The sequence below is a fragment of the Pezoporus wallicus genome, unplaced genomic scaffold (genome assembly GCF_028554395.1).
Source record: "Pezoporus wallicus isolate ANWC-B61680 ecotype Strahan unplaced genomic scaffold, APGP_CSIRO_Pwel_v1 contig_5261, whole genome shotgun sequence".
Lineage (NCBI taxonomy): Eukaryota > Metazoa > Chordata > Aves > Psittaciformes > Psittacidae > Pezoporus > Pezoporus wallicus.
This window is the reverse complement of record NW_026642423.1, coordinates 1590878-1609484: the sequence shown is the minus strand read 5'-3', so window position 1 is coordinate 1609484 and position 18607 is coordinate 1590878. Positions and strand designations below refer to the sequence as shown.

General features: G+C 63.0%; 1 protein-coding gene across 13 annotated transcripts in view; it reads right to left on the bottom strand.

The window, feature by feature from the left end:
• Positions 1–18607, bottom strand: part of TNS1 (tensin 1) — a 64493-nt gene that overhangs the window by 42863 nt on the left and 3023 nt on the right. For 7 of the 13 annotated variants that reach the window (XM_057430383.1, XM_057430384.1, XM_057430386.1 and 4 more), the window contains exons 2-3: positions 15382–15496; positions 14157–14194 (exon numbers count right to left, since the gene is read on the bottom strand). In XM_057430383.1, the coding sequence (XP_057286366.1) occupies positions 14157–14194; positions 15382–15496 (153 nt within the window). Of the gene's footprint in view, positions 1–542; positions 565–6949; positions 7586–14156; positions 14195–15381; positions 15497–18462; positions 18511–18607 lie in introns of those variants that run through there. The other 6 variants (XM_057430385.1, XM_057430397.1, XM_057430390.1 and 3 more) reach the window with 4 other exon arrangements.

Below are 18607 nucleotides of genomic sequence, written 5' to 3'. Positions count from 1 at the left end.
TGATGCCTAGTGCCTGCCCCATCCGCGGCCGCCAGCCTGTTCCCATCCCGCCTCCCTGTTTTCGTCAGGGATTGTTGTTCCTCCTCCTGCCGCTCCCTTCCCCTGCACATTATTATTATGATTTTATTCTAATGCAGAAACGCTTCCATAAAAGGCCCCTTTCCCTGCCCCGCGGCGCTGGCCCCACGCCAGCCTCCCTGGAATGTTCTCCGGCAGTGAGCCGCTGCGGACGGGGCCGGAGAGGACTGTGCTGTATCCCGTATCCCATATCATGTCCTGTGTACCGTGTGGTCTTTCCCCGGGGATGCACAACCAAGGGCCCCCGGCCGCCACTCAGGCCCAACTCTGGTTGATCTGGTGACGGAGGGAGACACGCTGGTCCCAGTAGGGTCCATGCCCATCCCTCCTACGCTGTTGGCATCAGGAGGTTTGCAGGCTACAAATGCTCCTTTGGGTGGAGAAGGGAGAAAACTGGGGTGCACATGGTTGTATTTCCCTGCCCTAAGGGGATCCTCAGATGTCTAACATGGGCTTGTACTCACCCTACACTGCTCCTCCCAACCATAGGAGACACCAATCCAGCTCTATGTCATTGCTCTCATCCCAGAAAGGCAGCTTAACAAGGACTGCAGGAATGTAATGCTGTTTTCAGCTTCCGTCCCTCTCTCATGTTTGGCTCAAACATGCCCCACTTTCAAGGAGAAGAGGGAAAACCCAGCCCCATGCAACAGACCCCTTCCTGGGGAACCCAAGCTCCTGAGCCAGAGGTGCAGGAGCATCCCTCCTGCTTCACAGGACTTGTAAGAGCACCACCGCACACAGGATCGGAGTGAGCTGCAGGACCACTGCCACCTCCATCCCCAGGCACCCCGGTGCCCCGCAGGGCAGTGAGGGGCAGGAAAGGCTGAGAGACCTGCACACCCCTGGCACAGGCTTCGCCTTGCCATGGCAGACACAGCGGCCTTTCTTCTCCCCCCACCGGTGTTTGCATTCCTGCCTCCTGGCCCCCGCTGCCGCGACCCCGCCACCCAGCAGCCCTGCCCAGGAATGTGAGGAACGAGGCGCAGCACAGCTGCCGCCCACCCCACGGCCCCCCACGGCCCCCCAGGTCGCAGCCCCATCCCTTGCAGCAGCCACATCCCACCAGCCGCTGCCTTGAGACCTGCGTTTTGCCAAGCGGCAGAATCAGTTTCCCAGTGAAAGAGGCCCCAAAGCCTCTAGTGGTGGGGATTCTCTGATGTCTCATAGAGGGTTGGGAACACCCTACAGCCTTCCCCTGGAGGGAAGCAACAGGCTCACTGCATTCATAACCAGCTGTCACTGTATACCATACCTAGAAAAACTCAGTGCCCTCAAGATGTCCAAACCCAGAAGCAAACACCAGGCTAGCTGATACCTGACAGCTCCTGGACACATGGCCCCAGGGCAGAGCAGCCCACGGGAGCCCTCCTTCATCAAACTATCTGCTGCAGCTCAGGGACCCACCTCTGCACCCCAGATCCCTGCCGGGCCTTCAGCACCAGCTCACAAGCACTGAGTGAAGCTGGAGGAATACAGACATCCACCACGTACCTGGCTATGAGACACCCCAGAGCCTTCTCCATGCTGCAACCAACGCTTGCATCTCCCTCCAAAATCCTTCCTCTCCCTCCTCCTCCTCCCTTAGCAAAACAACCCCTGCAGCCGTGGAGGAGCCCAGGGGCATTGTCAGGTCCTGCTCCAGCCAGAGCCTCCCCATGGGTTATAGGCCCAGCTCACGCAACGCCAGCAGGGCTGGTGGGAGACAAACCTTCACGGAGGGCCCCTGTGCTTCGGGAGCAGGCTGGGTCAGTGGAGCACTGGGCACAGGATGGGCTGGGGGAGCACACTGGTCCCCCTAGCCCAGCTGCCTGAGCCGGTCACAAGCTGGCCCAGAGCCCACAGCCTGGCCCGCCCTGGTGCCGGTGTGCGATGCAGGCCCATCTCTGACGCATATCCCTTCCTTTGGGTGGCGGTTTTTGTTTTTCCCTTCCCCAGGAGCTCCAATAAACATTCCCGAGCTGTTTGATATCCTGGCCAGTGCTGACCCTTGTGATGCCGGCAGCAGAGACAGCAACACCCACCCCAGCCCTCAAGCAGACCCCAGCATGCCACAGCCGCTTCCCATGGCCAGGCATTAAGACACCAGCAAGCCAGCCTGGATGGTGTGGTTGGGGCAGGAGACTTGCTTTCAAAAGGGGTTTCCCTTGACATCCTGGTCTACTCCACAGCTAGCCAGCATCAGGCAGGCACAGCCCTCCTGGCCCCACTGTGCAGAAGTGATCTGGACCCCAAAAGAGGGAGAAAAGGCATCTTACTCCCTCCACCCCCCAGGAAGGGCATCCCCTGTCCAAACCACCCTGTGGGATGGAAACACTTTTGCCAAAGAGGATAGTGACTCAGTGGCCAAACTGGCATCCCATGGGACCACACTAGAGTAGCAGCAATGCCAGCTCAGCACACGTCACCCCATGGTGGACTGCTTCCCTAGGAAGGCCACCTAAGCTCTGCGCCACCCACAACCCAGCTGGGCTGTGCATGTCCTCCCCATGCATCCCAGGGCTCTCTGCTCACCCTCAGACCCTGCCTCAAGCAAGGTTGGGGTGGGGCGCCCAGGGCCACCCCCAGGGCCACAGCAACCCCTCAGCCAGCCCAGAGCCCTTCCCTGCTCACCAGTCCCACAGCAGCCCCCAAGCACTGCCAAACCCCCTCTTAGCCATAGTGTGGGGCAGAGCAGGACGCCTGCTCTGACACCTCATGCAGAAGGCATTTCAAGGGGATGGGCTGAAGCCACCAAGTTGAGGTGTCAGGGAAGGTTTTCTCCTCTCCAGCACCCCTGTTTCCCCATTCCTGCTGGGATCAGCTAGAGCATCCTTCCCCCTGCCAGCCGTAAGGATCTATAGGGTCTAGGCTCAGAGTGCCCCTGCAGCCACCCACTGCCTTGCCTGGGGGTGAGGTCCCCTGGCCCACACCACGTGCTGCCTGCTCCTGCCCTCACATTTCTTGGAGCTCTGGCAAATCTCCTGTTTATGCAACAAGTCCCCAGCGGGAGGACGGCATGTTTCCATCCGCACCCGCTCCCCCCTCGCCTCAGCTCCACCCTGCCAAGCACAGCCCGGCACATGAGGCACAGGGTGGTCATATGGAGCCTTAGCTCCCTGATACAAGGGTCCCGGGGAGGAGGCAACACCCCAGCACCACACAACCCCTCTCTGCCCCCACCAGCACTCAGGGCTCTGCTGCTTTGGGGGGTTCCCCCCTTCGGGAGGGGGGGACAGCTGTGCCGAAAGGCAGGGGAGCGGCTTGGCCAGAGGCTCCGGGTGAGTCAGGCTGCGCTGATGCCGGGGCATGGAGGTCTCACTGCTCCCAGGCTTCCCTCCGAGCATCCCTGTCCTGCCCCACAGCTGGACCAGGACTGTCACCATGCTATCCCCACTATGCTAGGATGCCTGGCAGTGCCCTTGCCAGGGCACAGGCCACAGAGCTGCCCTGCCCCTGCATCGCCCAGGAGATGCTGGTGGTACCCAGGGAGGTTACCGCAGAGCAAAGAACCAACACCGTGCTGGAGATATCCCCCAAGCTGGGATGGACTCTATCCCCTCTGTGTCCTCTCTCTGGTATGTCCTCAGGGAGCCACCTCATGGCCCATCCCCGCCAGGAAGGCGGCAGCAGGGCCACGAGAGAGGTCACCCAGTGCACCCAGCCCTGCAGATTGGAATTGAGATACCTGTGGGGACACGAGCTCTTCCACCCTGCATTGGCCCTAGGGCCACCACTGGCACCCCAATGCACCCACAGCATGTCCAGGAGAGCAATGACCCTCCCTGCAGCCTGCAGCCAGCCAGGTCTGCAGGCCTGGCATGGGGAGAACAGGACAGGGAAGACAATGCACAGGGAAGCTCTGAGGGGTTGTGATGGAGGCAACACCACCAAAATAGCCCTGGTCTGAACCCAAATAAGGGCAGGTCCCGGCTCCAGGCTGGTTTGAGCAATCGGCCCCAGGGCTGCCAAGTGCCAGCTAGGGGAAGGAGGAGAAAGTAGCACCCCAAGGCCTGTTTTGTGGGGATGAAGAAGGTTTTGGGGGTCAGCAGGGGGACAGAAGTGCCTCCACATGCCCAGGACAGGGCCTGACCCTGCTCTGCCAGCAGGCACTGCCTCAGCATAGGGCTGGCCACAGGCAGGGATGTCCTGAGCTCCAGTGCCTAAAAAGGCAACATCTGCAAGCAGCAGGTCTGGATCCGGCCCTTTGGGCCAGCACATGCCCGCCTGACAACAGCCCCACAGCCCCAGCCATGCTCTGCTGCCAGCACCCACCCATGGGTGCTGCTACCCTGCTGCGGGGACACCCCACTGCAGGGACAGCCCTCACCTTCATCCAGCCAGCCTGCCCCAAGGCAGGGTGTGGGATCACTATCCCCCTGCACCAAGCCTGCCCTAAGAGAGAGCATGGGGGTGCTTTGTGTCCCCTATCAACACCTCCCTTCCAGATACCAAGCCAGCCACCAGGATTGGCCAGGGAGCAGTTCCCACACTACGGATTGGCCAAGGAGTTACACTGGGATTAGCTGAGACACTGCGCTGCAGGGGGCTTCACCAGGATTGGGCCATACACAGGTTCTTACATGGGATTGGTCCATGCATGGATTCTTAAATGGGATTGGGCAGCAACTGGATTCTCACCTGAGATTGGTCAGTGCATGGATTCTCATGCAGGATTGGCTAGCACATGGATTCTTGGATAGGATTAGTCAACACATATTCTCACAGAACTGGTCAATATGTGGGTTCTGAGACAGGATTGGTCAGAGCAATGATCCCTGCGCAAGGCTGGTCAGTGCATGGATTCTCACATGGGACTGGTAAACAAATGGATCCTGACGAGAATTGGCTGGGGTATAGGTACTTACATGAAACTGGCCAGCACACTGGCCTCTAAGCAGATGGCCTGACTGCTTGTGCCCTATGCTGAGCACAGTGGGGGGCCCTGCCCTACAGATTCCCTCTGCGATGCTGGTGGAGCACCAGCAAGCCCAATTCCTAGGCATAAAGACCATACTGAAGGCTCTGGGCTGCCCCATGGCACGATGGGCACCTGCCAGTACCTGTGGGGCTGCGACCCACCTCTAATGGTGGTCATGGTGCCAAAATAAGCCCTGATTGCCCCAGGTGCTCTGTGCCTCCCAGCACCAAGCCCCTGGGCTTCCCTCATGGGGCAAAGCCCCAAGCAGATGGAGACCAAGGTCAGTGCTGTGTCTCCACCCCATGGGACAGAGCCAAATAGGCTGCAGTGAAACTGAACCAGGGAGCAGCACCCCCATAACTGGGGTCCCCCATCTATGGTGTCAGGAGGTAGAAGAAGACATGGAGCTGCTCCCACTCAGCCAGGGGCCAAACCATGGGGCTGCCCTTCTCTCTGCACCCCAACACCCAGCATGGCAGCTCCAGTGCTGATCCAGGGCTGCCAGCACTATGACAGGATGCCTGACAGATGGGATACACAAGGCCAGGCACAGAACACCAGCAAAGCAAGCAGGAGTGTGGCCCAGGGCAGGCAGAGCTCTCTCATCCCCTAAGTAAGTCAGAGTGCAAATGGGCCCCTTGGCTCAAGACCTCAAAAAGGGAGGGAGAGGGGAGCACAGCCCCAAGCACAGCACGTACCCTGGAGGGGGACAGCAGCCCCGCAGAGCAACAGGAGCCCTGCCCTTCCTGGAACAGGGGCCAGCAGGATCTCTGACAGAGGCTTCATTAGAGATGGCGCAGCTTGGGCTCGTTTTCCCATGACCCACTTTCCCGAGGGGTGCCACCCCTAGGGATGGGTTCAGACTCTCGGCAGGACACACGCAGCCCTCCCAGTGCCACCACGCTGTAGGGACAAGGGGTGCCTGCTCGTGCTCCCCCCCCAGCACTGGTCATGCAGCAGATGCCCCCCCAGCACCCTCCATGAGGACCAAGGGGGTTATGCAGTCACTGTCAACCCCCTGTCCCTGCCAGCTGCTCCACAACACCCCACGGGGTCAGCGGACCCGCTCCAGGAGCTGCTTCTGACCCCGAGTGGGACCAGGCTCCCCGGGAACGGAGCACTTCTCTGTTTTCCCTTGTTTTCCGCTTAAAACTAGGAGGGCTGATGCCTCGCTCAGCCGTTTCCTCTCCCAGGAGCACAGCCCAAAAACATCTGCGCCGCGACATGCCCGGCCGGATTTAACCCTCTGCGGGCCCGGCGGCGTCGAGGGGCCGGGGGTCCCTGCTCGGGACGGTAGGGGGTGCACCCGCCGGGGCTGCCGGGCTCCTCGCCACTCATTAACCCGGGTTTAACCATTGACGGTCCCTCGGCGGGTCCGGGCGGAGGGGTTAACCCATGGGCTGCCATGGGTGTCCCGGCCCCGGGCTGCCCCTCCCGTGTCGCCCACCGCGGGGTGACAGGCACCCGCCCGGCATCGGCCGGCCGGCCGCGGGGCGGGAGCGGGGAGCCGGGGGAGTTCCCCGCTTTCCCGCGCAGCCCTGGCTCCCCGGGGACAGGTCCTTGCGCACTCGGGAGGGGACGCGAACCCCAGCGCCGGTGTCCCCACCTGCGGGACACCCCGCGGCTCACCGGCTGAGAGGGGGGCACGGGGAGCACGCCCCCCCCCCCCCCCCGCCCCGAGCTGCTCACAGCTCCCAACCGGCAGCAAACCGAGCCCCCTCCCCAGATCCTCCTTCCTGCGAGCACCGCATTGCCCGCTCCAAGCCCCCCCGCACGCCGAGACCCCCTCTGGGGAGCGACAACTGGGACCCCCCACCACGCGGGGGGCGCAGCACCCCCCAACACGCACCACCCCATCACCGCTTGGATGTCATGCGTATCCCCCGCCCCCTGAAGAGATGCCACCCCGCGCAGCACACACACGCCCCCGGGGGCGGTGGGGACCCCCCTGCTTTCGCTGCCCACCCGTACCTGGTTCATGACGCTCCCGAAATCCATCCGGGGTCTCGCCTGCCTACATCCGAAAGGGACGGCAGCGCTGCCTCACCTGGCCCGGGGGGCGCGGGGGGCGGCCGGGAGGGCCGCGGGGGGGGACAGGCGGGAGCCCGGCGTCGCCCGGGCGGGCGGGCAGGCGTGAAGGCAGACTGCAGGCAGAGCCCCCCTCCCTCCCCGGGCCAAGCCTGGAGAAGGAAGGAAGGAAGGACGGAGGGAGGAGGGAGGGGAGAGAAGGAGGGGGAGAGCCGAAAGGTTTCGCTCCCCTCAAGCAGGACCCCGGCGATGTTGGAGCCCAGGGGGTCCCGCCGGCCCCCCGCTGCCCTCCGCACCCTTGGAACAGCCGGGGACTGGGGAGTTCGGGGCGCCGGCCCCGGCTCTGGGGAGGAAGGGGGTCCCGGGCGGCTTTTTCCACCACTCCCCTTTCTCCTCTCGCTCCTTCTCTCTTTCTTCTCCTTTTCCCTCTCTTCCCAGCTGCACAGCGCGCTCCAAGTCCAGCCCCGCTCCGCTCCCCTCGCCTCCCCTAAAAACGCCCTTAAAGGCAACCAGGAGCCCTTATCGGGCAGCTGGCCCTGGGTGAGGGGTACCAGAAAGCAGGCAGACAGCCCCCCCCCCCAAAGGAAAAACAATACCCCCCAACACCCCCACTGCGTCCCCTTGCAGAGCGCCTCCCACTCCGTGCTCAGGGGCCACAGCGAGCGATGGGGCGCAGCGGGGTCGGGGCCTTATCGCCCCGTGTGACGCCACCAGTGTCCCAGTGCCCTTCACTGGAGGGTAGCAGGGACAGGGCTATGGGGCCCTTCTTGGGGCTTTTATCTGCCTGGCACCCCCTGGCACAACTTGGTCCCCCCTTCCACATGCAGGACGAGGTGCCGAATTAATGGTCCTTGGGTGCCCGGCACCCCCGACCTTGCAGGATGTTTTACCATCCCACCCCCCAAATAAAAAGCAAGGCCAAAATGCTGTAAAAGCCATGGCTGTCCCTCGGCACGGGGAGCCACATCAGTCCCCACCTGCCTGTCCCAAACCCAGGGTGTGCCCATCATCCTCCTTGCCTTCCTCCCATCTCCCTTCCTTCTCTGGGGCTCTGTGTGGCCGTGGCCAGAGCTCTGCTCTCCCCGGCCACCCCTGGAGCAGCCCAGCCCCGCCGCTGCTTCGCGGGGAAGTGCTCAGTGCTGGGAGACCCGGGAGCGAAGGGGGAAGCCCCCTGCAGTGCGGGGCAGGGGGGGCCGCCGGCAGCGGCCCATGGAGCAGCGAGCCGGCCAGGGAGGCGGCGAGCCAGACACCCGGCCCAGCGCTGTTGACATTTTCTCGCCCAACGCCTCCCCGTTCCTGTTTGCGTTTCCGTCCTCGCAGTGTGGGCTCAGCCAAAGGGCTGGGGCTGGCTCTGTCCACACGGAGCAGCACCTCGGGGACCCCTCCTGCCTCACCAACCCCCAGGATTCACCGGGGAGGGGATAGGGGGGTGCTCTCCCTCTGCCCTCCTTCAAGACTCCTGTAAAGTGCAATCTCACTCCAGCCAATCCTGCCCAACCCCTCCATGCCCCCCCAAGCAGCCGGATAGTGCCATGGGACAGGAGCACCAAGAGGCACCAGTGGACCTTTCCTGCTGCCGAGGATGAGGCACCAGAGCCCTGACATCCCTGGGTGGCACCTCCTCATCCCCTCCCAACGAAGCACCTGCCACACTGTCCTCCCTGGCACCCAAGGGCATGGAGCTGAACCCCCCCAGCCAGCATCCACTAGCACCCTCAAACAAGCTCTGCCAGCAGCACAGCCCCCCAGAACCAGGCATCCCAAAAAGAGGGGAATACTGCAACTGGGATGAAGGGGAAATGAACATCCTACGCATGGGAACTGGGCACAGATCCCAGCTCAGCTCTAGCACAGACCCCCATATGGACCCCCATAGCCCCAGTTCCTTGGGAGGCAGCTGCAGGCCAGCTCCCAGACCCTGGGAAACACCAGCAGCGGAAGAGCCAGGGCCAAATGGGAAAATAGCTGAGTGGGATGGAAATGAGTGGATGAGCAAAGGGCACTGACAGCAAGTCCCTGTCCCCAGGAAGGTGAGAGGAGCTGTCCCCTGGAGAGCTGACATGTCCCCTTCGCAGGACACAGCCAGAGTCCTGTCAACACCCCTGAACTCCAGCCACCTCCTGGAGCGATCAACTCAATGTACCAGTGAGAGCAGGTCCAGCAGTCAACCAAGTGACTCCAGTGGCCTCTGCACCCTGTGGGCTCCCTTAAGCACCCACTGAGAAACCACCCTCCACCTGAACCAGCTCCTCCACAACCCTAAACAAGCCCCTTTGAGCATCACTACTCCAGATGTCAGCAGCAGAAGGGGAACCTGGGGACCAGCTGCTGGGGGGGTCATCTCCAGAGGTGAAAGCACACAGGAGGTGAAGCCCCAGTGCAGGGTCTGTAGAAGCCCTCTTGAGCCAGAGCTTTCACCTGGTTTGGGGTCAGTGCCACCCCTCGGTGGTCCCGGAAGACCCCCAGCACCCTTCCCAGCACAGGTCCCAGGAGGGGTGGCCACAATGGTCTGGGAAGGGAGCAAATTGGTGGGAAACAAGGCAGAAGCCTTCTGTGGGAGCCCCTGTTCAGAGCAGATCCCGCTTCCCACCACCGCAGAGCCCTGGAGGGCTGGATCTGGTCCTGGTTTCCCGCGAAGAGAGAGGGAGGCTGGTAGTCCCCACTGCCCCAGCTGACACACCCCAGGCCAGCCCTGGCCCCTGCTAACCCATGCAGAGGCTGGGCGGTCTCAGCAACCCTGCTCCCTGCCCACCCTCCCTGTGCGCAGCAGCACCCGGAGGGTGCAGAGGAGAGCCCCAGCTCCTCCGAGCAGCCAAGACGACACCTCCCCCGGCCCCCCCGCCCCGGAGCTCAGAGGCTGAATATTTGGGCAGTGACGTAAAGAAGGGGGAAAAGGAAAGGGGGGGGGGGGGGGAAATCCCCACAGAACCCCCTCCAGGACACGCTGCACAAACATGACCTGGCACAGCACCATGGCAGCGCTGACCCCCGCAGCCCCCCCATCCTGCCACCCCGGCTGGGCCCGTGCCAGGACCAAGGATACATTCCTGCGGCATTCTTCCCCCCCGCGGCCTGCTCTGTGTGGAGACTAGGGGTGTTTCTAATTACCTGTCCCGAAGCACTGGGGGGTGGCTTCTGATGGAACATCGGGGACAGGGACGGGAAGCAGTGAGGCTGCAGAGGGTGCATAGAGAGCAGAGTGGCTGGGATAGTGAGCAGGGACAGGACATGGTCCCTAGCACAAGCTGGGACATGAATGTCCCCTCCCTACAGCCCCTGTTCCTGGCACTGCCATGCCCCCCCACTTGGACTTGCCTCCGGCACTGCCCGGGCCTCTGGCCATGGCACAGGCTGGAGGGTACCCATCACCATGAGTCAAGCCTGCCCAGAAGGGTCCAACCACCCCCTGCCTCGGTTTCCCCTTCTGGCTCTGACTCGCTTTACTGGTGGAGGTTCCCCACTGAGGGCAGGAGACACACATCCCTTTCATCACCACCCTGTGCCCACCCACTGCAATCCCCTACCACCAAGGAAGGGCCCATTGGCTCTGCAGGCACTGCGCCTGGCTGCCCAGCCCTGGCCCCGCTCCAGCCCCTGGTTTAATGATGGACAAACAACCCCTCTGGAGTCCCATCGCAGGGGGGCACTTGAAAAACAAGCTGGGCCTGGCACAGGGCCAGTGGGGATGGATGGTTCGGAGCTGGGAGCACACACATGTGACCACACAACCATGTGCAAGCACACTTGTGCACACACATGGATGTGCTTGCACGCACGTGCATACCCTGCAGGCTCACATACATGTGCGCATCTGCAAGCATACTTGATCTGCACACACGTGTACATGCACACATGCGTACATGCATGGTCGTGCAAACACATTCATGTTCAGGCACACGCATGCACTCTCACACACTTGCAGGAGCACACACATACTCACACACATAGCCCAGCATCCCAGTATGGCTCCAGTGCTACTGTCAGCTTCCCAGGAGAGACACTGGGGGACAAGGCAGCCCGCAGACGCCCCAGCCCCACTCTATGTGCTGTGCCTCAGTTTCCCCGTTGGCATACCCTGACATCCCTGCTCCCCCAGAAGCTATGGGCCCCAGTGTGGTATGGGGCAAGTGGGGCAGGCTGGAGCCCTGCCAGGCCCAGGGGCTGGCACAGCCGCCACTTCCCAGAACCACCCACCGGCAGTGGCCAGCCAGTTCGGCAGCCAAACACCGCAGCTCTCCCTGTCCCCAGCCAAACCAGCCATCAGCAGGCGAGCTCCTGCCACAGGGAGAAGCATCATCCCCAGTCTGTTCTCAGCTTCTCCAAGTAGCATCATGGCAAAATCCAGCCACAGTGAGTGAGTGAATCCCAGGGGATGGGGACACCCCCAGCACTTCCTTTGCTCCACAATTTGGAGCATCCTCGGGCTCCTCCCAACATCTTGGCTGGGAGGGCAGTGCCACCACATGCCCACACACAGGCTCACCCACACTTGACCACTGCCACAGAAAGCACTGCACCCAACACCACGTCCCCATCTCTGCCTGTCCCCAGACAAGGCCCCGTGACTCAGTTTCCCCACTTTTGAAAGGAAGCTGCACCCCTCCCCGTTTTGGGCAGGCAGTTTCAGTGCAGGGAGGGAAGAAGGGGGCAGGCTCAGCGGATCAGATACACACCAGTGTCCATCCATCCGTCCTCCTCAGAGGGTGGGAAGTTTGCTAAGCAAAGAAAAATCCCTGAGCAGAGGCACCGAGCATGAGAAGGGCCTTACATGGGCATGGGAACAGTGTCGTGCTTCCCAGCTGATGTGTATGCGGCTGCCCTGCCCCCCCCCCAGAGCCCGGCATCCTGCCAGCACCACTGCCACTGCAGGGCATGGGTCCCAGTGCTGGCCCTGCCACTGTTCCTTAAGCAGGGAGGACCTCGAGATGTGCAGATCACTGCCAGGGCACAGGTCCTGCCTCCCCTGTCACAGCTCTGCCCAGTGACTGCCTCCTTGGGGACACAGCATGCCCCAGCACCCCAAAACCTCCCTGGTGTCTCCACACACACCCCAGTGCTACCCCAGATATCCCCATCACACCCCAGATACCCCATGGCACCCCGCACCATCATCCCCTGTACAGCCCCTCACACCTCACCAGCCCCCCACACCTCGCCAACCCCCATTACAGACACCCCTATCTCTCCCCTCTCCCCTCTCCCACCATACCCCATCCATATGGGATAAGTGGGGTCTTCCCCCCACCCAAGCCAGGAGCCAGCTTTGCTGGGGGACAGCCAGGAGGGACAGAACAAGGGGTCAGGGCAGGTCCCAATGGGGTAAAGATGGGGACCAAAAGGAAGATGCTGCCAACAGCATTGTAGGACAAGCTCCAGGGTCAGCAGCCACTAGAGGGGGGAACACCAGGACCTCGGCAGCATGTTCACGGCAGAAAGAGGATGCCCTTTGGGGTGCAGCTGCCAGCAGTTTGGAGGTGAGCCCACCTTCCCGCTTCAAAGTATCCTGGGGGTGCAGGGGTTAAACGTGAGGGGCTCCAGGTATACAAGAGGCCATTTCTGCTCAGTGCCAAGCCCCCTCCCCACACTCACCCTCCCCAGAGACCCTGTAATAACAAGCCAGTGTGTGAGTCAGCTGGATGCTTGCCCAGCCGGAGGAGCCCCTCCCTGGGCGCTGGCCCAAAGGAGCTCTGCGGAAGGCCCCTGGCCCTGGCCCCATGCATGTACACCCCCCCCCCCCAGCAGCACACCGCTCAGCTAGCCAGCCCCACAGAGGGGGCTGCAGCTTCCAGCAAGCGTGGGAAGGGTGATGGAGGCTAATTAATTGCAGCCGGCTGCTGGAGTGAACCACAGGCTGCCCCTGCACGCAGGCTACCTATATGCTGGGACCCCTGTGTGAGCAACCTCATGGTTCACAACCCCATATCAGACATCAGAGAATCCCCACCGGGAACACACCCAGATGCATGCGCTTCCCGACACTCCCTCCTGCCTGGAAATCACTGGCAGAAGCTCCCGGCCACTGCCTGCCGTAATGTGGGCATCCCCTCATCCTATACCCCCTCACCTCTCCCCACAGCGCAAAGCAAACTTCCTCCTCTGGCCTCAGCCCCCAGGCATCTTTGGCACAGGGTCACTATGGTGCCACAGGGTGCCAAGGCTGGCACAGGGTCCTAGGATGGCAAAGGGTCCCCAAGATGACATGGGGTTCCCTGGGGTGGCGCAAGGTCCCTAGGGTTGGCACACATGGTCCCCAGGGCTGGCACAGCCCCACCGAGTCTCCCAGCCACCTCTGCCCTGCCTGCTCAGGGCCCAGGGCGCCAGGCATGTGCCCACTGTGTCCCCACCTCCTCCTCCAGCCCAGCCACGGCTCAGTGCTCCCCCACACTGCAGCACCCTGCAAAGCCTAACACATGCCTGTCCCCCAGGACACCTCCCTGAACCCCCCCAGACCTTTCCTCTCCCTCCTTGCCCAGCCAGGTACAGGCATGGGCACGGGCACGGGCATGTCCCAGCCCACACTGCCTGCCCAGGGCACACCAGCCTCTTCCCACCCGAGATGCCAGCCCCAAGCCGGCTGGCACACATGCCTCCCTGTGGATTTGGGAATGTGCAGCCTCCCCTGCCCCAGCACACAGCAGCAGGTGCTGTCCCACCTCCAGCTCCCCGGAGAACCTGGGTTGCCGTAGGTTTCCTCTCCGCTGGCCCAGCAGCCGGACAGGCAGACACCACCACTGGGCATCCTCAGCTCCGCTCCTGTCTGCCAGAGAGATCCGCCTGCGGCGGCGCTGGGTATCCCAAGATGTGCTCAGCCTGCGTGCATGCCAGCGGCAGCGCTCAACCACAGCGCATGGCACCCACATGCAGCAGCACCCACCCTGACAAAGGGCACCAGCTCCAGATGCTGGGGCATAGATCCCTGCCAGCCCCCTCTGAGCAGGGCTGCACCCCAAAACCCAGCCTTGTTCCTGAATGGGCACATGCCATCACGTGCCAGGCAGCAGGATGGCACTGTCAGCCTCACCCACTGGTGACACCAGCCCATCTGGGTGCCCGTCCAGTGGACTCAGCTAGCATATGGACCATGGCATCCCCCCTTCAAGTCCCTTATGTCCCGGGCACGGATGGGAATGCCTCATGGTGCCAGCCTTACCTTGGCTTGGCACTTGGTGTGGCAGGAGAGCTTGCAGCCTGCAGGAGGAAGAGGGGAGAGAAGGTTAGAGGAGGCAGGAGAGGAAGCATTGCTGGAGGCAGCCCCAGGGCACCCCACGTGCAGGGCAGGACGGGTGGTGTCACCCTATGCTGCAGGGCATGCAGCACCTTGGCACTCGGCACAGGCTGCTGGGACATGTACGTGGATGCCCATGTCTCGCGCAAGTGCATGCACATGCTGGGTGGCACTGGCACAGCATCACATGCACATGCATACGGCACTTGGGCACACACCAGCATGGACAAACCATCCCCCCCTCAGTGCGCAGCGTGCCAGGGAGCACGCGGGTGCAACCCCCAGTGACTAGGAGCGAACGGCATGAAGGGAGAGCCGTGCATGCACACGTCACACAAGGCCTTGCATGTGCACTGGTATGCACAAGAGTGCTGCGGGGGTGCTGCCAGTGCCCATGCCACCTCCTGCCCGCCTGCCTCTGTTGCACGCTTGTGCCCGTACCCCTGCAGAGAACAGCACATGCACATGGTCACTGCAGGCCAGAGACACACACAAACACAGGGCACTGCCACACCATCCAGGCAGCCCTGCAAAGCCACATGTCCTATCCCCAGGGGACACAAGGGTCCCCATGCAGCACAGCTGTGGCCGCAGCTGCCCCGCAGGCCCTGTAGCCCCTTGGGGCTGTTTCCTGCGGTCCAGGAAGCCGCATTGTTCCCGCAGCTTGTGATGTTTCCGCCCGTCGTCCCTCACACGGGGCTCAGCAGCACGGTACACGTGCGAGGGGCCGCAGCACCGCCTGTGTCCCACCGGGCACCACGAGCAGCGCGCCTGGCACAGGGTGTGAGCACCCATCTGTGCACACAGACCTGCATGTGTGTGCACACTCATGCAGCAACTGTTGCACACTCACTGCACACACATGCACTGACACACAGCTACAGGCCCACATGCCTCCATGGGCCACCGTTGCCTCCCAGCCACCCTCCCACCTGCAAAGGCACCACATATGCTCTTGCACATTCACGTGCTTCCCTCTAACACTTGCAGGCACATGTAAATGCGCGCAGGTTGGCACAAGTACATGTTCCCACCTTCACATCCTCGTGCATGCAGCTGTACATGCAGGCACACAAGCGTATCCCCTGATGTCCTGCAACCCCCCCAGTACACCCCCTTTGCCACACGTGTGCCCAAGCCCCCAGCTCACCTCGGCAGGTGCTGCCCTGGCGCGTGATGGCCTGCCGGCAGATCCCGCATGCCTTCACCTTCTTGAAGCTCGTCATCTCAAAAGTGTGCTCTGGGGGAGCCTCCAGGTCCTGGGGCTGGGAGAAGTGACACGAGACTTTGTCAGTGAGATAAAGGTGGCATGGACCCAGGTCCTCGGCCCTGCCTCAGTTTCCCTCTGCCGGGGGGGGGGGTCATTCTCCATCCCCCCCCATGGGAAGAAACATGTTTGCCCCTGCACCCCATGGCCCGGGGCCCTGAGGCGATGGTCACGGCAGGGTGGGATGGGGCGATCCTAGGCTTGTCCCCGGCTGGGCAGGGGGCAGCGAACCCCCGGCCCCGACTTCCGCGGCCCCTTTAAATAGTCTCTGCCGCCCCCTGGCGGGCAGCGCGCACGCCAGCAGGCCGGGAGGGCGCGTGCGCACGGACGGGTGCGCGTGCTCGTGCGCGCGCGGGAACGCACGTGCGGAAAGGCGTCCCTGCACGTGCAGGGGTGTGCCGCTGCGAGCGTGCGCAGACAGGAGCGCGTGCGCGCAGGTGCCCGCGCGGGGAGCCGTGTCCCAGCGCCACCGCGTGTCCTGGCGCGGGCTCCGCGTGCGCGGTGTGTGACCGCGGTGCGGTGCCCCCTGAGCGCGGGCGGCCCGGCAGAGCCCAGGGCACGGCGAGGCCGATGCTGCGGGAGCGAGCACCGCGCGGGTCCCAGCGTGCGCAGGTGCAGGGGTGTGCGTGTGCTCGGGAAGGGAGGCTGCGGGCAGCCAGTCCCCATCCCGACCCTGGCCGGCTGTTGAGGGGGAAGAGCGTGCTCCCTGGCAGCCCGCCCGCCCGCCCGCTGCCAGATGAAGATGTGAGCCCTCGTAAATCCGCCTTTTCATGCCAAGACTAATGAGATTAAGCAGAGGCCCAGCGCCCCCCCCTCGCCCAGGCGCTCTGCTCTATTCCAGCCTCTGCAGCACACCAGAGCCAAGGCGGATGGTGTCAAAGTGTGAAGGTGCTCAGTGCCCCCCTCCCGCCCCCCCCCCCCAAAAAAAAACACCTTCCTGCCTCAGTTTCCCCAGTGCGTGTAAGGAGAGGCAGAAGGGCCGCACATGTGCACCACGTGCCTTCACGTGTGCAAACACCCTCAGGGCTGTGATGGTGCTGTGTGTGCTACACGCGGTGCATGTGTCAAGGTGTATGTGCACACCTATGTGTAAGTATGTGTGAGCGTGCACATCCCTGCCAGCCACAGCAGCAGCAGACACGTGGAAATATTTCTGTGTTCCCACATGCAGGTGCACGTGCAACTGTGTGCACGCTCACACGGGTTTGTACACACGTGTGCAAGCCCCTCTTGCCCAGGGAACCTGCTCCCACTGGTCCCTCGGCAGCCCCCAGCACTTGTACCACACTCTGGGGGACAGAGGTGCACACAGCTGGGTGCATACACACCATGCACATGTGTGTGCACAGGCGGGTCGTCACCCATCCGGCAGCCGTGGGAAAAGCTCCCTGGGCCGGGGGCTCCCACGCTGCAGTTGCTGGGTGACAGCAAGGCCTAACGATGCCATGAGCTCGTTTACATATGTAAAGCAGCATCTTTGCTGCAGGGTGCCCCGGGAACAAGCCTTGCCCCCTGCTCCCAGGGACCCCCGGACAGGATGCCCTGGGATGCCAACATGTCCCCCATGCACGTACACCCCACTCTTCTCTGTTAGCATGCCACACATTAGCATGGGCCTGCTTCATTAACAGCAATTATCCTCACTAGGGAAAGAGCTACCCCCTCCGTTCCCACCCCACAGAGCCCCCTCTGCTTGTCCCATTGCCAACACCATCCCCATGCCGGAGGCCTGCTGACTGAGCACCCAGCTTTACAGCCCCAACTTTCTGCTGCTCAACCCTGCCCAGCCAGTGCCACCCCACCAGCCAGGAAACCAGCCCATCCCATGAAACACCCTTGTCCCAGTGCCATACTGGCAGAACCCCAGTTAGCCTCATTCCCCCAGGACTGGGAACTGCTGGGAGGATACATGGGGGAAATGGGCGGCCTCTTGGGAATGCCACCTGGGTACTCATGGATAGGTATCCATCTCCAGAGATCGGCTCCCATGAGGTGCAGGAGGAGTGAGGATGGGCATGGACATCCCTGGCCACAGGCCCCCCAGCACTCAGACCCAAGGAGGCTGGAAGGGGACCCAGGTGTCCTGGGCTGGAAGAGGCACTGGGGAGGGAAGCCAAATTCATCAGGAGCCAAGAGGCCTGGGTTCATTGCCCAGCACTGCAGAGAGGTGCAGCAGGGGGGGTAACTGGGACACCCAGTTCCCATGAGGCTGCAAAGCCACGGTGGGTGTGGGGGCACTGGGACACCTGGGTTCAGCCCTATGGGCTCAGGCTCACCCATCACTCTGCACCACTCTGCAGCCTGACTCACCTTCTCGCCCTGGTGATGAGGGGGAGCAAAGGTAAAGACAGAGCCCCAAAGCGCCAGTACTAACTAGATCCCCCCGTTTGCCAATTTCCCTCCGCTCCAGTGGAGAAGCAGAGCCTCAACACCAGGGAATGGCGGGGAACCCTGGCCGGTGCCACGGCCTGGGCGTCGTGGGGGTTCTGCCCCCACTCTCTCCATCTCCAGCCCCACACCTCCTCCACAGACACCCCCTAGTCCAGTATCTCTGTCCCGCATCCCATCCCGGCCTCTCTTTCGTTCACTCCCTGGTGCCCACTGCCGCCGCTCTCCCGGGCTGGGTCTCGCTCGGCTCTGCTCTCCCCAGTTCCCGGGACTCCTGCCGGCCCTGCTCCCCGTCGGGTCCCCCCAGCCGCGCTCCAGTGACCGGCCGTCCCTACCAGTCTCCGCTCGGCCCCGGTTCCCCCAGAGCCTGTCCCGGTCCAGGTACCGGTGCAGCACCACCGTTTTCCCCCGCTTCAGCCCGCCCGTGCCGGCGCAAACTGCCCCGCTCCGTCCTGGTCCCCGCCGCTCCGTCCGCCCCGTCCACCAACCCCGCTCCAGGACAACGCTGCCGGGCCCCACTGTTCTGCTGCCCGGCCCACCCCCGGTGCCCCCCGGTGCGGGCGCGGCGGGCCGTACCCAGAGCAGGCAAGAGAGGCAGAGCCCGGTCATGCTGCCCGCAGCGCGGCCCCGCGGCCGGCCGAACCCCCCCGGCCCCTCGCTCCGCCCGCCAGCTCCGCCCCCCAGGCCCCACACCGCCCTCCAGCCAGGGGAGAAGGGGGGT